The 13,939-nt window shown below is 45.6% G+C and overlaps 1 protein-coding gene across 1 annotated transcript in view; it reads left to right on the top strand.

Moving 5' to 3' along the window:
* map4k5 (mitogen-activated protein kinase kinase kinase kinase 5) overlaps positions 1-13,939 on the top strand; it is a gene marked incomplete at its 5' end in the record, with an annotated part of 53,924 nt that overhangs the window by 8,865 nt on the left and 31,120 nt on the right. The window contains 4 exon segments of the mRNA XM_024141835.1: positions 1,236-1,281; positions 8,373-8,451; positions 8,990-9,071; positions 11,167-11,231. Of these exon segments, the coding sequence (XP_023997603.1) occupies positions 1,236-1,281; positions 8,373-8,451; positions 8,990-9,071; positions 11,167-11,231 (272 nt within the window).

The raw sequence follows: 13,939 nt of genomic DNA, 5'->3' as shown, positions 1-13,939 counted from the left end.
CTTGGGACTTATTAGGGAATAGGTTTCCATTAGGACTATATGATAGGTTTCCATAGGGACAGATATTATAGGGAATAGGTTTCCATTGGGACGATATATATAGGTTTCCATTTGACAGATATATAGGAATAGGTTTCCATTAGGGACAGATATTATAGGGAATAGTGGTCACATTAGGGACAGATATATAGGAATAGGTTTCATTTGGGACAGATATATAGGGAATAGGTTTCCATTAGGGACAGATATATAGGTTTCCATTTGGACAGATATATATCATTGGACATATATATAGAATAGGTTTCCATTGGGACATATATATATAGGGAATAGGTTTCCATTTGGGACAGATATATATAGGGAATAGGTTTCCATTCGGACAGATATATATAGGGAATAGGTTTCCATTTGGGACAGATATATAGGGATAGGTTTCCATTTGGGACAGATAATAGGGAATAGGTTTCCATTGGACAGATATATATAGGGAATAGGTTTCCATTTGGGACAGATATATAGGAGTAGTTTCTATGATATATAGGGAATAGGTTTCTATTTGGGACAGATATATAGGGAATAGGTTTCCATTAGGGACTGATATATAGGGAATAGGTTTCCATTTGGGACCGATATATAGGGAATAGGTTTCTATTTGGGTCAGAGCCTGACTGGGTTTTTCCCCCCCCACAGTGCTGAGGTTAGAGACATTAGCTGGGTTTATAAAGCATTAAACACACACAAAATCTGACTGCTGACAGGTGCTTCTCTCTTGCTAGAATATAAGCGGTACCTACTGCGTGCTGACCCGGTAGAGCCAAACCTACATATTCTACTTGTAGTATCGCAATGCTCGTCAGCAACTTCAATCGAAGAGCACGAGCCCCTACGTAGGGGAGCCAACAGGAGTGACAACAAAAACAGGAAATGTCATGAACCAGTCTCACTTCATATGCAATGTAGGCTATGGTAGCTAGCTAAGTGTACCGACGCAATGCTCACAACCACTCAATACTTCCTCCAAGCTAGCTAACCACAGTAGCTAATATTGACATAATTAAATCACAACTTGCTTAAAACAAGAAAAGGTTGCTTGAAGTCAACAGATTAACATTTTAAAACGGTGCTTGGCAAACCAGCTCGGATCAAAACAATAGAGTTTGTGTTTTTTGCGGCATTACTTCGTATGTCCTCCACTCTTCATCCAGTCTAATGTGTGTCTATTTGTTTCTCCTCAGAAACCAGCTATCAACGGCCTGCCACCCACTCCTAAAGTCCTGGTGAGTGACCCATGTGGACAAGTCTGCTGTGTCCCAAATGGCACCATATTCCCTATATAGTACACTACTTTTGACCAGAGCCTTATGAAGTACAACACTATATAGGGAATAGGGTGCCATTTGGAACGCTACCCTTGTGTCGTCCCTAGATCAGATCAAATTTTATTTGTCACGTACACATGGTTAGCAGATGTTAATAGTCTCTGGTCAGAATGTCGTCTCTGGTTGCTCTGGTCAGAATGTCGTCTCTGGTTGCTCTGGTCAGAATGCCTCTCTGGTGCCTCTGGTTTCAGAATGTACTCTGTTCAGAATGTAGTTCTCTTTCCAGAATGTCGTCTCTTCAAAATGTCGTCTCTGGTCAAGGAATCCGTCTCTGTTGCTCTGTCAAGAATTCGTTCTCTGTTCAGAATTGTCGCTCTGTCAAAAATTTCGTCTCTGGTGCTCTGTCAAGGAAGTCGCTCTGTTCTCTGGTCAGAATGTCGTTCCTCTGTGCTTCTGTCAGAATGCCGTCTCTTGCCTCTGTTTCAAGAATTCCCGTCTTGGTTGCTCGGGTCAGATATGTAGCTCTTTCAAATGTAAGTCTCTGTTCAGACATGTCGTCTCTGTCAGAATGTCGTCTCTTCGAAGCCGTCTCTGTTCTCTCGTCAGAATTGTCGTCCTCTGGTCAGAAGTCGTCTCTGTCAAAATGTCGTCTTCTGGTGCTTTCAGAAATGTCGTCTCTGGTTCTCTGTTCAGAAATGTCGTCTCTGTTGCTCTGTCAGAATTGCCGTCTCTGGTTGCCTCTCGTCAGAATGTCGCTCTGTCTCTGCTCAGAATGCGTCTCTGTCAGAATGCCGCTACTGGTGCTTCTGTCCAAATGCGTCTCTGGATGCCTCTTTCAGAGGAATGCCGCTCTGGGTCCTGTCAAAAATTCTCTTCTGTTTGCTCTGGTCAGAATTCGTCTTCTGTCAGAATGCCGTCTCTGTTGCTCTGTCATAAATGTCGTTCTCTGTCAAATGTTCGTCTCGGCAGAATTCGTCTCGGCGTTGCTCTGTTCAAGAATTCGTCTCTGGGTGCTGGTCAGAATGTTCATCTCTGTGCTCTGTCAGAATGCCTCTAACTGGTTCTCTGTTCAGGGAATGCCGTCCTCTGTTCTCTTTCAGAATTAGTCTCTGTCAGAATGTAGTCTCTGTCAGAAATTCGTCTTCTGTCAATAATGTCGTCTCTGTCAGAATCCGGTCTCTGGTCTCTGCAGAATGTCGTCTCTGTCAGAATGTCGTCTCTGTCAGAATGTCGTCTCTGGTGCTCTGGTCAGAATGTCGTCTCTGGTGCTTCTGTCAGAAATTCGTCTCTGTTGCCTCTGGTCAGAATTGCCTTCTCTTTCTCTGTCCAGGATGTCGCTCTGTGCTCTGTCAGAATTGCCGCCCTGTTGTCTGCGTCAAGAATGGCCGGTCTCTGGTTGCCTCTTCAGAAATTCGGCTCTTCAAGAATGTCGTCTCTGTCAGAAATTCTCCCCTGGTTCAGAGCCGTCTCTGGTCAGAATGCCGTCTCTGGTGCTCGAGAAGCCGTCTCTGTGCCTCTGGTCAGAATGCCTCTCGGTTGCTCTGCAGAAATGTCGACTCTGGTGCCTCTGTCAGAAGTCGTCTTTCAAATGTCTCTCTTCAGAAAGTCTCTCTGGTCAGAATTCGTCTCGGTTGCTCTGTCAGAATGTCGCCTCGAAGCACAGTCTTCTGTTGCCTGGTCAGAATTGCCGCCTCTGGTTTTCTGTCAGAATGTCGACTCTGGTTGCTCTGTCAAGGAAGCTCTCGTTCTCTGGCAGAATGCGCTCTGGTCCAAATGTCGTCTCTGTTGGCTCTGTCGAATGCCCGTCCTCTTCAAATGTCGTCTCTGTTCTCTGTCAAGAATCCGTCTTCTGTGCCGGTTTCAGAATGTCTCTCTGTTCTCTTCAGAATCGCCCGTCTTCTTTGCCTCGTTCACAGTCTCTCTGGGCCCCTTCAGAATGCTCTCTGTTACTCTTCAGAATGTCGTCTCTGTTGCTCTGTCATGAATGCGTCTCTGGTTGCTCTGTCAGAATTCGGCGCTGTCAGAATGCCTCTCTCTGCTCTTGTCAGAATGTCGTCTCTGTTGGCTCTCAGAAATTGTTTAGTCACCAAGACGACAGATCTTTCGACCACAGACGAACCATTCTTCTGATGGCCAGACAACCAAGACCACATTTAACTACACAGACAACCAAGCCATTTCTACCTAAAGAAAGAGCAGAAAGAAAGGCAGAACAGAAAACAACGAACAAGGACAAAAAGCTATTCTCTTCCTCTCTGACCAGGATATAGTAGCATACCTCTGCCAAGACCAGGAGCAAAGGAGAAAGAAAAAACGATCATTGCTTTGACCGTCCCTCAGACTGATGGCTATGACCTCAAAGAGACGCTATCTCGGACTTTCCAGAGGCAGAAAGCAACCCAGAAGACGGACAAAAACAACAGTGGAGGTAAGTACGTGCCCCTCATATACCTGTAGAGCGCCGGCGCCCATCAACGAAAACATGAACCACACCGGGGTCGCAATAAAGACCAACCACCCAACTCTCTCCGACCACACTACCCACCCTATCACACCCTAACATAAGAACCACCACAAATAAATTTCTATCGTGAACGTCACAGAGATAACAACAGTTAAAGAACACATAACTTATCTGACCAGGTAATCCGAGGAGGGGGTATCTCACCGGCACATCTTCTGCAAAGCCTCCTCACGTAGTCAGCACAAAGACAAAGAAGAACAGACAAAAACAGAACAAGACAAGAAAACAGCCAAAGGAAAGAAGACGACACATTCACTCCACCACAGAACCAACCCCCAGATCGACGCAAGCATTGTGACTGAACTCAGAGCACACCAAGAGACCTTGTCTTTCCTCTACCAGATGCAACCAGATGCAGCAGACGCCAATTTCCGACCCAAAGATTGACACAGTCTACAGTACCTGTCATCCACCTCAAGGTACGGTTTGCAGAACACTGTCATCGTTCTCTTGTTCAGTATAGACCAGATAGCAACTCAAGTACAGTCTGCATCTTCTGCCCAGTGAGCCAACCAAGACGTGTTCCCCATTGTCTGACCAGAGAAAGCCACAGAACACATTAAGATGTCTCTGACCAGAGCTACTACCAGAGACCACTCATTCTACCCAGACACATTCTGAGCCAGAAGCAACCAGAGACGTCACAATAAGCTGATCCAGATGCACCAGTACTGACAAACGAGCATCTTCTTGCTGACGTGCTAGGCTGGTAATCAGGCAAACCAAGACACTTGATTCTACCAGGCAGCCAACCCAGAACGGCGAGTTCCTGACCAGAGCACCAAGACGGCCATGTTCTCTGACAGCAGCACCAAACTCCGATTCTGACGAGAACATCATTCTGACCGCACGACAATACCAAAGAAGAGACGACCACTTCCTACTCTAGGTCAGGGACAAAATGTCCCAGAACGGCCATTCTACCAGACAAACCACTGGTTCAGAAATGCCAGTCTCTGGTGCTAAGAACGCATTCCTGACCTTGAGCAAGCCCGAAAGGACAACATTGCTTGTCTCTGGCGACCAGAGCAACCAGACACATTCTGATCCAGATGCAACCAGAACGCTACTTTCTGACCATGAACGACATTCTTACCAGACTGCAAACCATTGACACAGGCATATTCGACAGCCAGCAGCCACCATGTGACTTGCCTATTGGTTGACCCAGAGCTCATACCCATGGGAACACCTATTCTGACCAAGACCGATCATTCTACCAACACATTCACCAGAGCAACCAAGAGCATCTTGTGTCAGCAAACTGTCAGACAACCCCAATTGTCACAATCAATTCTGACCAGGTCTAGGTATGCCTAACCAAACTGATCACGGAAGCCGTTCGCTTCTGACCATACGACATTTCTGCCAGAGCATACCAGAGACGACATTCTGACCAGAGCAACCAGAGACGGCCAAATTCTACATCACCCTTCCCGCAACCAGAGACGAACCACATTTTCTGACCAGAAAGGCAACCAGAAGACGACACACGATTCGGACCAGAGACACATTTCTACCAAGCAACCAGAGACACATTTGACCAGACAACCAGAACACCCTTCTACCAGGAGGCACAAGACGACATCTGACAGAGCACATAGACACATTCTGACCAGAGACACATTCTCAGCAACCAGAAGACTACATCTACCAGAGAACTGCATTTACCAGAGCAACCGAACACATCTACCAGACGACTTCTGACCCAAGAACAAGAGACGAAGTTCTACCCATAGACACTCTGGACCAGAGCCACCAGACACTCTGACCAGAATGACACGACCAGACAACCCAAGAGACGCCGTCTACCAAGCAAACCCAAATTCACTTGCGTTTGACCCCAGTTGCTACTGGCAATCACCAGAATCATCCGCAATCAGCCACTGCGCATTTTAATTCTCCAGCATAGACAACTAAATTCGTTAACTTCAGTCTCACATCTAGTTTCTCAAGAGTCTGATCAGACACTGTGACTCCTTCACAGAAGAAGATTCCGATCAATCTGGAATGACTACGCACTAGACAATCTATCTGTCTCTGGCCGTGTCTGCTATGGATCCGTGCGAAATAATGTCGCATACGTGGGCTCTGGTCAGAAGAAATGTACCGCCCTCGATGCCTACAGACAGGCACTGGTAGGTCAGAATGCTCTGTTCTGGGACTCCTACGTCGTCAGAATTGTTTGTCTATCACATGGAGCTAGCACATGTCAGACATGCCGCGAGTCTCTGACGTCCAGTTCTCTGGTCAAACCCGTACGGCACCCAGAACCGTCATTTTGCTACCATGCGTCTGTTTCAGAATGTCGACTGCTCACATCCAGATCGACAGACCAATTATATTTTCTTCGGACCAGTAGCATCTGAGCATTTTTCTCCTGTCAATTGCTGACCAAGGCAAGCAAACCAGTCAGTCTCTGGACTTCCTTATCTGTCAGTGCCTCATCAGAATGCCCTCTGGGGCATTTGCTCTCTGTACAAGCCAGAAAGCAGTGTACGCAACCAGAGACACATTTCATGACCAGAGCACTCACAGTACTGAAATGGCAAGAGTAACGGTCCCTTCGGCTCGCCTGACCTAGTCAGAATGGTCGTCTCTGGTTCTTCTGGTCAGAATTTGTCCTGGTTGCTCCTAGTCAGAAGGCCGTCTCTGCGTCTCTGGATCGAATGCCGTCTGGTTCTCTGGTTGCTCTGGTCAGAATGTATCGTCTCTGGTTGCTCTGTCAGAAATGTCGTCTCTGGTCAGAATTCGTCTCTGGTTGCTACTTCAGAAATGTCGTCTCTGGTTTTCACGTCAGAATGTCGTCTGGTTCTGCCTCAGAATGTCGTCTCTGGTTGCTCTGGTAGAATGTCGTCTCTGTCAGAATGTCGTCTCCTGGTCAGAATTGGTCGTTCTCTGGTCAGAAATGCCGTCTCTGTTGCTCTGGTCAGAATGTCGTTCTCTGGTCAGAATCTCGTCTCTGGTTGCTCTGGTCAGAATGCCGTCTCTGGTTCTCTGTCCAGAATGCCGTCTCTGGTTCTCTGTCAGAAGTCATCTCTGTAGATCTCTCTGTGCTCGGTCAGAATGTCGTCTCTTCAGAATGTCCCTCTCGTTGCTCTGGTCAAATTCGTCTCTGGTCAGAATTGTCGTCCTGTGCTCTGGTCAGTAATGCGTCTTCTGTCAGAATGTTCTCTGGTGCTCTGTCAGAATTCGTCTCTGGTCAGAATGTCGTCTCTGGTTGCTCTGGTCAGAATGTCGTCTCTGGTTGCTCTGGTCAGAATGTCGTCTCTGTGTTGCTCTGGTCAGAATGTCGTCTCTGGTTGCTCTGGTCAAATCTCGTCTCTGGTCAGAATGTCGTCTTGTTCTCTGGTCAGAATGTCGTCTCTGTTGTCTGGTATGCGTCGGTTCAGAATGCGTCTCTGGTTGCTCTGGTCAGAAAGTCGTCTCTGGTTCTCTGGTCAGAATTCTGTTCTGGTCAGAATGCGCTCTGTTGCTGTCTGTTGTCTCTGGTTGCTCTGGTCAGAATGTGCCTCTCTGGTTGCTCTGGTCAGAATGTCGTCTCTGTCAGAATGTCGCTCTGGCAAATCGTCTCTGGTTCTCTTCAGAATGCCGTCTCTGTTGCTTCTGGTCAGAATGCCGTCTCTGGTTGCTCTGGTCAGAATGTCGTCTCTGGTCAGAATCCGTCTCTGGTTTCTCGGTCAGAATGTCGTCTTGCTCTGTCAAATGCGCTCTGTTGCTCTGGTCAGAATGCGTCTCTGTGCTCTGGTCAGATGCCTCTCTGGTTGCTCTGTCAGAATGTCCTCTGGTCTTCTGGTCAGAATGTCGGCTCTGGTCAGAATGCCGTCCTTTGGTGCTCTGGTCAGAATGCCTCTCTGTTTGCTCTGGTCAGAATGCCGTCTCTGGTCTCTGGTCAGAATGTCGTCTCTGTTGCTTCTGTCAGAAGTTCGTCTCTGGTCAGAATTTCTCTCTGCAGAATGCCTCTGGTTGCTCTGGTCAGAATGCGTTCTCTGGTCAGAATGTCTCTGGTTCTCTGGTCAGAATCGCTCTGGTGCTGGTCAGAATGCCGTCTCTGTTGCTCTGTCAGAATGCCGTCTCTGGTTGCTCTGGTCAAATGTCGTTCTGGCTCTGGTCAGAATCGGCTCCTTCAGAATGCCGTCTCTGGGCCTGGTCAGAATGCCGTCTCTGTTGCTCTGGTCAGAATGCCGTCTCTGGTTGCTCTGGTCAGAATGTCGTCTCTGTTGCTCTGTCAGAAGTCGTCTCTGGTCAGAATGTCGTCTCTGGTCAGAATGCCGTCTCTGGCTCTTCAGAATGCCGTCTCTGGTTGCTCTGGTCAGAATGTCGTCTCTGGTTGCTCTCAGAATGTCGTCTCTGTCAGAATGCCGTCTGCTTGCTCTTGTCAGAATGTCGTCTCTTTCTCTGGTCAGAATTCGTCTCTGTCAGAATGTCGTCTCTGTCAGAATGTCGTCTCTGGTTACTATCTTCCAGACCAACTTGGGTGGAGATGAACTCTGAAACCCGGTTGTTGAATTTGTTCATCACTACTCTAGATGGGGCCTGTTTCTCCAAAATTTGATGGCTTCCACTGAAAATCAACTGTGCCACGTCGTGGATACACCCGGATACCAAAGTAACACACACAAACTACTGTACACACACACACACACACACACACACACACACACACACACACACACACACACACAAACGACTTACACACACACAAACTACTGTGCACATACACACACTAGTGTACACACACACACACACACACACACACACACACACACACACACTAGTACACAACACACACACACACACACTAGTGTACACACACACACTAGTACACACACCACACCACACAAACTACTACACACACACACACACACAACACCACACAAACGACTGTACACACACACCACTAGTGTACACACACACACACACACACACACACACACACACACTAGTGTACACAACACACACACACACAACACACACTATGTACACACCACACACTAGTGTACACACACACACAACAAACAACCACACACACACACACCACACACACACACACACACACACACACACACACACACACACACACACACACGTGTTACAGAGAGGGAGTATGTGTCACAGACAATTCAATATGTTTCTCCTGTTTTCCAGACCAGTACCTTATATTTGGGACAGAGGATGGGATCTATACCCTCAACCTGAATGAGCTGCATGAAGCCACCATGGAACAGGTAGGAACACATGGGTTAACATGTCGCTTTGACACTAATAAAACCCACTGTGTCTTGTTGAACCATAAATATATAGGAACAAACTGATAACGCATATTATCGTCTGTAGTCTTTAATACGGTGGAAGGCACAGCACTAATAAAACCCACTCGGAAATATGAGGGATGGAACGATTCACCCGATACGCGTCGGTCCCCGATTTCTAATGTTTAAGATACAAGTGTATCCCAAAACCGATTCAAATGTAGCGTGCATCGGTCAGAAAATGATTTGAAACCGTTASGAATCGCCGGTTCACTAAAAAGTTTAGCTCGTATTACATACCTTCAGGTAAGACCTCATCTCTTGTGACAACTGATGCGTCCTCTCCTTCAGTGTCCTAACTGCATGTAACTGTGTTGACAGTCGTTGATCGTCAAGGCATTTTTGCGTGCCGTAACAAAACCTCGGGCGACGTCAGTAGCCTAGTCGAACGGCGCGCTGTACCCGGCTTTGCGACGCTGACCAACGCGAGGTGGACTGCCCCGTTCCTGGTCTTGCACATCTGCACGCCACCTTTAGCATTGAAATGCTAAAATGGCTAGCGTGATATTAGGCTTTTGTTAGTTGGGTGACAACCTACGTGACCGTTTGGGGTCACTTAGAAATCATTAACAACATTAACAATGTCTACACTGTATTGCTGATCAATTTGATGTTATTTTAATGGACCATTTTTGGGGGGGATTTTTCTTTCAAAAACAAGMACATTTCTAAGTGACCCCAAACTTTTGAACGGTAGTGTATGTAATTTGCAGCAGTGGTGAAAAGTACTTAAGTAAAAATACTTTAAAGTACAACTTAAGTAGTTTTTGAGGAGGTATCTGTACTTTACTATTTATATTTTTTGCCAACTTTTACTTCACTACATTCCTAAAGAAAATACATTTTCCCTGACACCCAAAAGTCCTCGTTACATTGACATGAAAATGGTCCAATTCAAGAGAACACCCCTGGTCATCCCTACTTCCTCTGATCTGAAGGACTCACTAAACACAAATGCTTCGTTTTGTAAATTATGTTGGAGTGTGCCCCTGGCTATCTGTCAATATTATACTTTTTTTTTTTTTTAAATATACATCTAATTGTACCGTCTGGTTTGTTTAATATAAGGAATTTGAAATGGTTTATATTTTTACTTTTGATACTTAAGTACATTTGATCAATTCCATTTACTTTTGATAAGTATATATAAAACCAAATACTTTTAGATTTTTACTCAAGTAGTATATTACTGGGTGACTCACTTTTTACTTGAGTCATTTTGTATTAAGGTATCTTTTTAAAACTGTTGTACTTTTTCCACCACTACGTTGCAGTTCGTGACACAAACCGGTGCGCCGGGCACCTACTACCGTAACCCGTTCAAATACACTTCAATATTTTGTCTTGCCCATTCACCCTCTGAATGGGCACACATTCTCAATTGTGTCACAAGGCTTAAAAATCCATCTTGAACCTGTCTCCTTCATCTATAATGATAGAAGTGGATTTAACAAGTGACATCAATAAGGGATCGTTGCTTTCACCTGGATTCACCTGCTCGGTCTGTCATGGAAAGAGCAGGTGTTCATAATGTTTTGTATACTCAGTGTATATATATGGTCATTTTTTAGATATACAGGGTAAAAGTTGATCATTTCATAACGAGGACAGCGATTACTTTTGGCGAGGTGTACACTGTATGGCCCGAAGAGAAGATCACTGGTCAAAACAATCTGATTTAGTAGATGGAGGTGAAAGACAAAGTTTCGCTATATATTCTTTGGCTGTGGTCATAGCTATTTTGTAACTGACGTTTCAAACTTAAACGTATCGTTCCTGTATCGTATCGGAGCCCATGTATCGAGCTAGATACAAATCGTCTTGAAAGGGAAAGATGCCCATCCTTAATAAATATAGCTATAAACATGTCTACGCTCATTTTTACCTCGTCTTAAAGGCTTAGTCTTAGTTACTGTAGGTCCGATTCCATGAAATAGTGTGTTGTCTACTGCCAAATTGTTCTATTTCAACAGTATTGAATGTCCTTTATTGTGTTATGTTCCCCTTCTAGCTGTTCCCCAGGAAGTGTACCTGGCTCTACATCATCAACAACAACCTGATGTCTCTGTCAGGTGAGTCAGTAGGACAGGTTTCACAACAACCTGCTGTCCCTGTCAGGTGAGTCAGTAGGACAGATACAGGTATCACGACAACCTGCTGTCTGTCAGGTGAGTCAGTAGGACAGATACAGGTACACAACAACCTGCGTCTGTCAGGTGAGTCAGTAGGACAGATACAGGTACCACGACAACCTGCTGTCTGTCAGGTGAGTCAGTAGGACAGATACAGGTACCACAACAACCTGTTGTCTGTCAGGTGAGTCAGTAGGACAGATACAGGTACCACGACAACCTGCTGTCTGTCAGGTGAGTCAGTAGGACAGATAAAGGGTACCACAACAATCTGCTGCAGTCTGAGAGGCGGTATCAAGCTATGATAACCTGCTGCTTTGTTTTGCTGTTATCTGACTGGAAATACCATTACCTCATAACTATTCTACAGGAACAATTCCCTTACCTGGTATCTACACACCATACTGTAAATACAATCACCTCATAGCTATCTATAGACCAGAAGTAGAAGCTTTTGGATGAAAACCCTTATAAGAAGAGCTTGACTGCATATTATTGTGAGTCCTGTCTTTATGGCCTACTGCTGTGTGGAATAAATATGGCGTTTTGTATTGACCAGTGGGTGTAAAGACTCCTGGTTACAGTAGCAATGTAGATAGTTGTGGACAGATGATACACCTCATGACCAAAAGTATGTGGACACCTACTCGTCTTAACATCTCATTCCAAAATCATGGTCATTTTAATATGGAGTTGGTCCCCTCTTTTGCTGCTACAACAGCCTCCACTCTTCTGGGAAGGCTTTCTACTAGATGTTGGAACATTGCTGAGGGGACTTTCTTCCATTCAGCCACAAGAGCATTAATGAGGTCGGGTACTGATGTTTGGGCGATTAGGCCTGGTTCCTATTCTTGCCAAAGGTGTTCGATGGGATTGAGTTCTGTGCAGCCCAGTCAAGTTCCTCCACACCAATCTCAACAAACCATTTCTGTATGGACTTCGCTTTATGCACGGGGACATTGTCATGCTGAAACAAGAAAGGGACTTCCCCAAACTGTTGCCACAAAGTTGGATGCACAGAATCATCTAGAATGTCATTGTATGCTGTAGCGTTAAGATTTCCCTTCACTGGAACTAAGGGGCCTAGCTCGAACCATGAAAAACAGCCCCAGACCATTATTCCTCCACCACCAAACTTTACAGTAGGGCACTGCATTGGGCCAGGTACCATTCTCCTGGCATCCGCCAAACCCAGATTAGTTCGTTGGACTGTCAGATGGAGAAGCGTGATTCATCACTCCAGAGAACGCGTTTACACTGCTTAAGACACCAAATGGCGGCGAGCTTTACACCACTCCAGCCGAAGATTGGCATTGCGCATGGTGATCTTAGGCTTGTGTGTGGCTGCTCGGCCATGGAAACCCATTTCATGAAGCCCCCCGACAAAGTTCTTGTACGGATGTTGCTTCCAGAGGCAGTTTGGAGCACGGTAGTGAGTGTTGCAACCGAGGACAGATTATATTTTTACGCACTTCAGCGGTACCGTTCTGAGAGCTTGTGTGGCCTACCACTTTGCGCCTGAGCCGTTGTTGCTCCTAGACGTTTCCACTTCACAATAACATCACTTACAGTTGACCAGGGCAGCTCTAAAGGGCAGAAATTTTACGAACTGACTTGTTGGAAAGGTGGCATCCTATGACGGTGCCACGTTGAAAGTCACTGAGCTCTATGGCAGCGTAGCCTAGTGGTTAGAGCGTTGGACTAGTAACCGAAAGGTTGCAAGATCGAATCCCCGAGCCGACAAGGTAAAAATCTGTCGTTCTGCCCCTGAACAAGGCAGTTTAACCCATTGTTCCTAGGCRGTCATTGAAAATAAGAATTTGTTCTTAACTGACTTGCCTAGTTAAATAAAGGTAAAAAATAACATTTTAAAAAATAAGGCCATTCTACTGCCAATGTTTGTCTATGGAGGTTGCATGGCTGTGTGTTCGATTTTTATTCACCTGTCAGCAACGATTGTGGCTGAAATGGCCGAATCCACTAATTTGAAGGGGTGTCCCCATACTTTTGTATATATAGTGTAAGACCTGAAAGTAGAATTTAACACGCTTTCCATAGCATAGGTTATTTATCATATAAAATAATGATGACGGTAGCACCCGTCTTGACTGTAATCCAAAACTGGGAGGAAGCTAGTTAAGCCACATAACTAGCTAAAAAGGCTAATTGAGGTTTGCATGTGGCTTTCTGGTCCGACACAGTTACAAACAACAACACAACTCACATTCAGAATATAATAGTAAGTAGCCTACCTGTTTGGCTCTTTGGTCGTGTAGCCTACTTTTAATTCCATCTTCCATTGATTAGATATCTCCTAACTTTTGCCCCAACACGGAGGCTCTATGACTGTAGTCTGTGATGTTATGATTGACCAGAAAACATTACCAACGCCGCCACCTCGGGAAAACGCAGCCCCACGTTTAGTCAGCATATTATTAAATTACCACAGATCCGATCCAGAACCAGTGATATTATTTACAATTCTGTACCCGGACCCAGCTCGGTTACCAGATCGTGCCTCGGAGTACCGGATCGTGTCTCGGGTACAGGTGGAGTGCGTGAAAGACCTCTAGTAAACAGATGCGACCTATATATCAATTGGGACATGCCATAAACTAAACTACAGTTTGAGTCTTCTCAGACGAAAATGGT

The sequence above is a fragment of the Salvelinus sp. IW2-2015 genome, unplaced genomic scaffold, assembly GCF_002910315.2.
Source record: "Salvelinus sp. IW2-2015 unplaced genomic scaffold, ASM291031v2 Un_scaffold2774, whole genome shotgun sequence".
Lineage (NCBI taxonomy): Eukaryota > Metazoa > Chordata > Actinopteri > Salmoniformes > Salmonidae > Salvelinus > Salvelinus sp. IW2-2015.
Note: the sequence above shows the minus strand (reverse complement) of the source record. Positions and strands in the feature narration are given on the sequence as shown.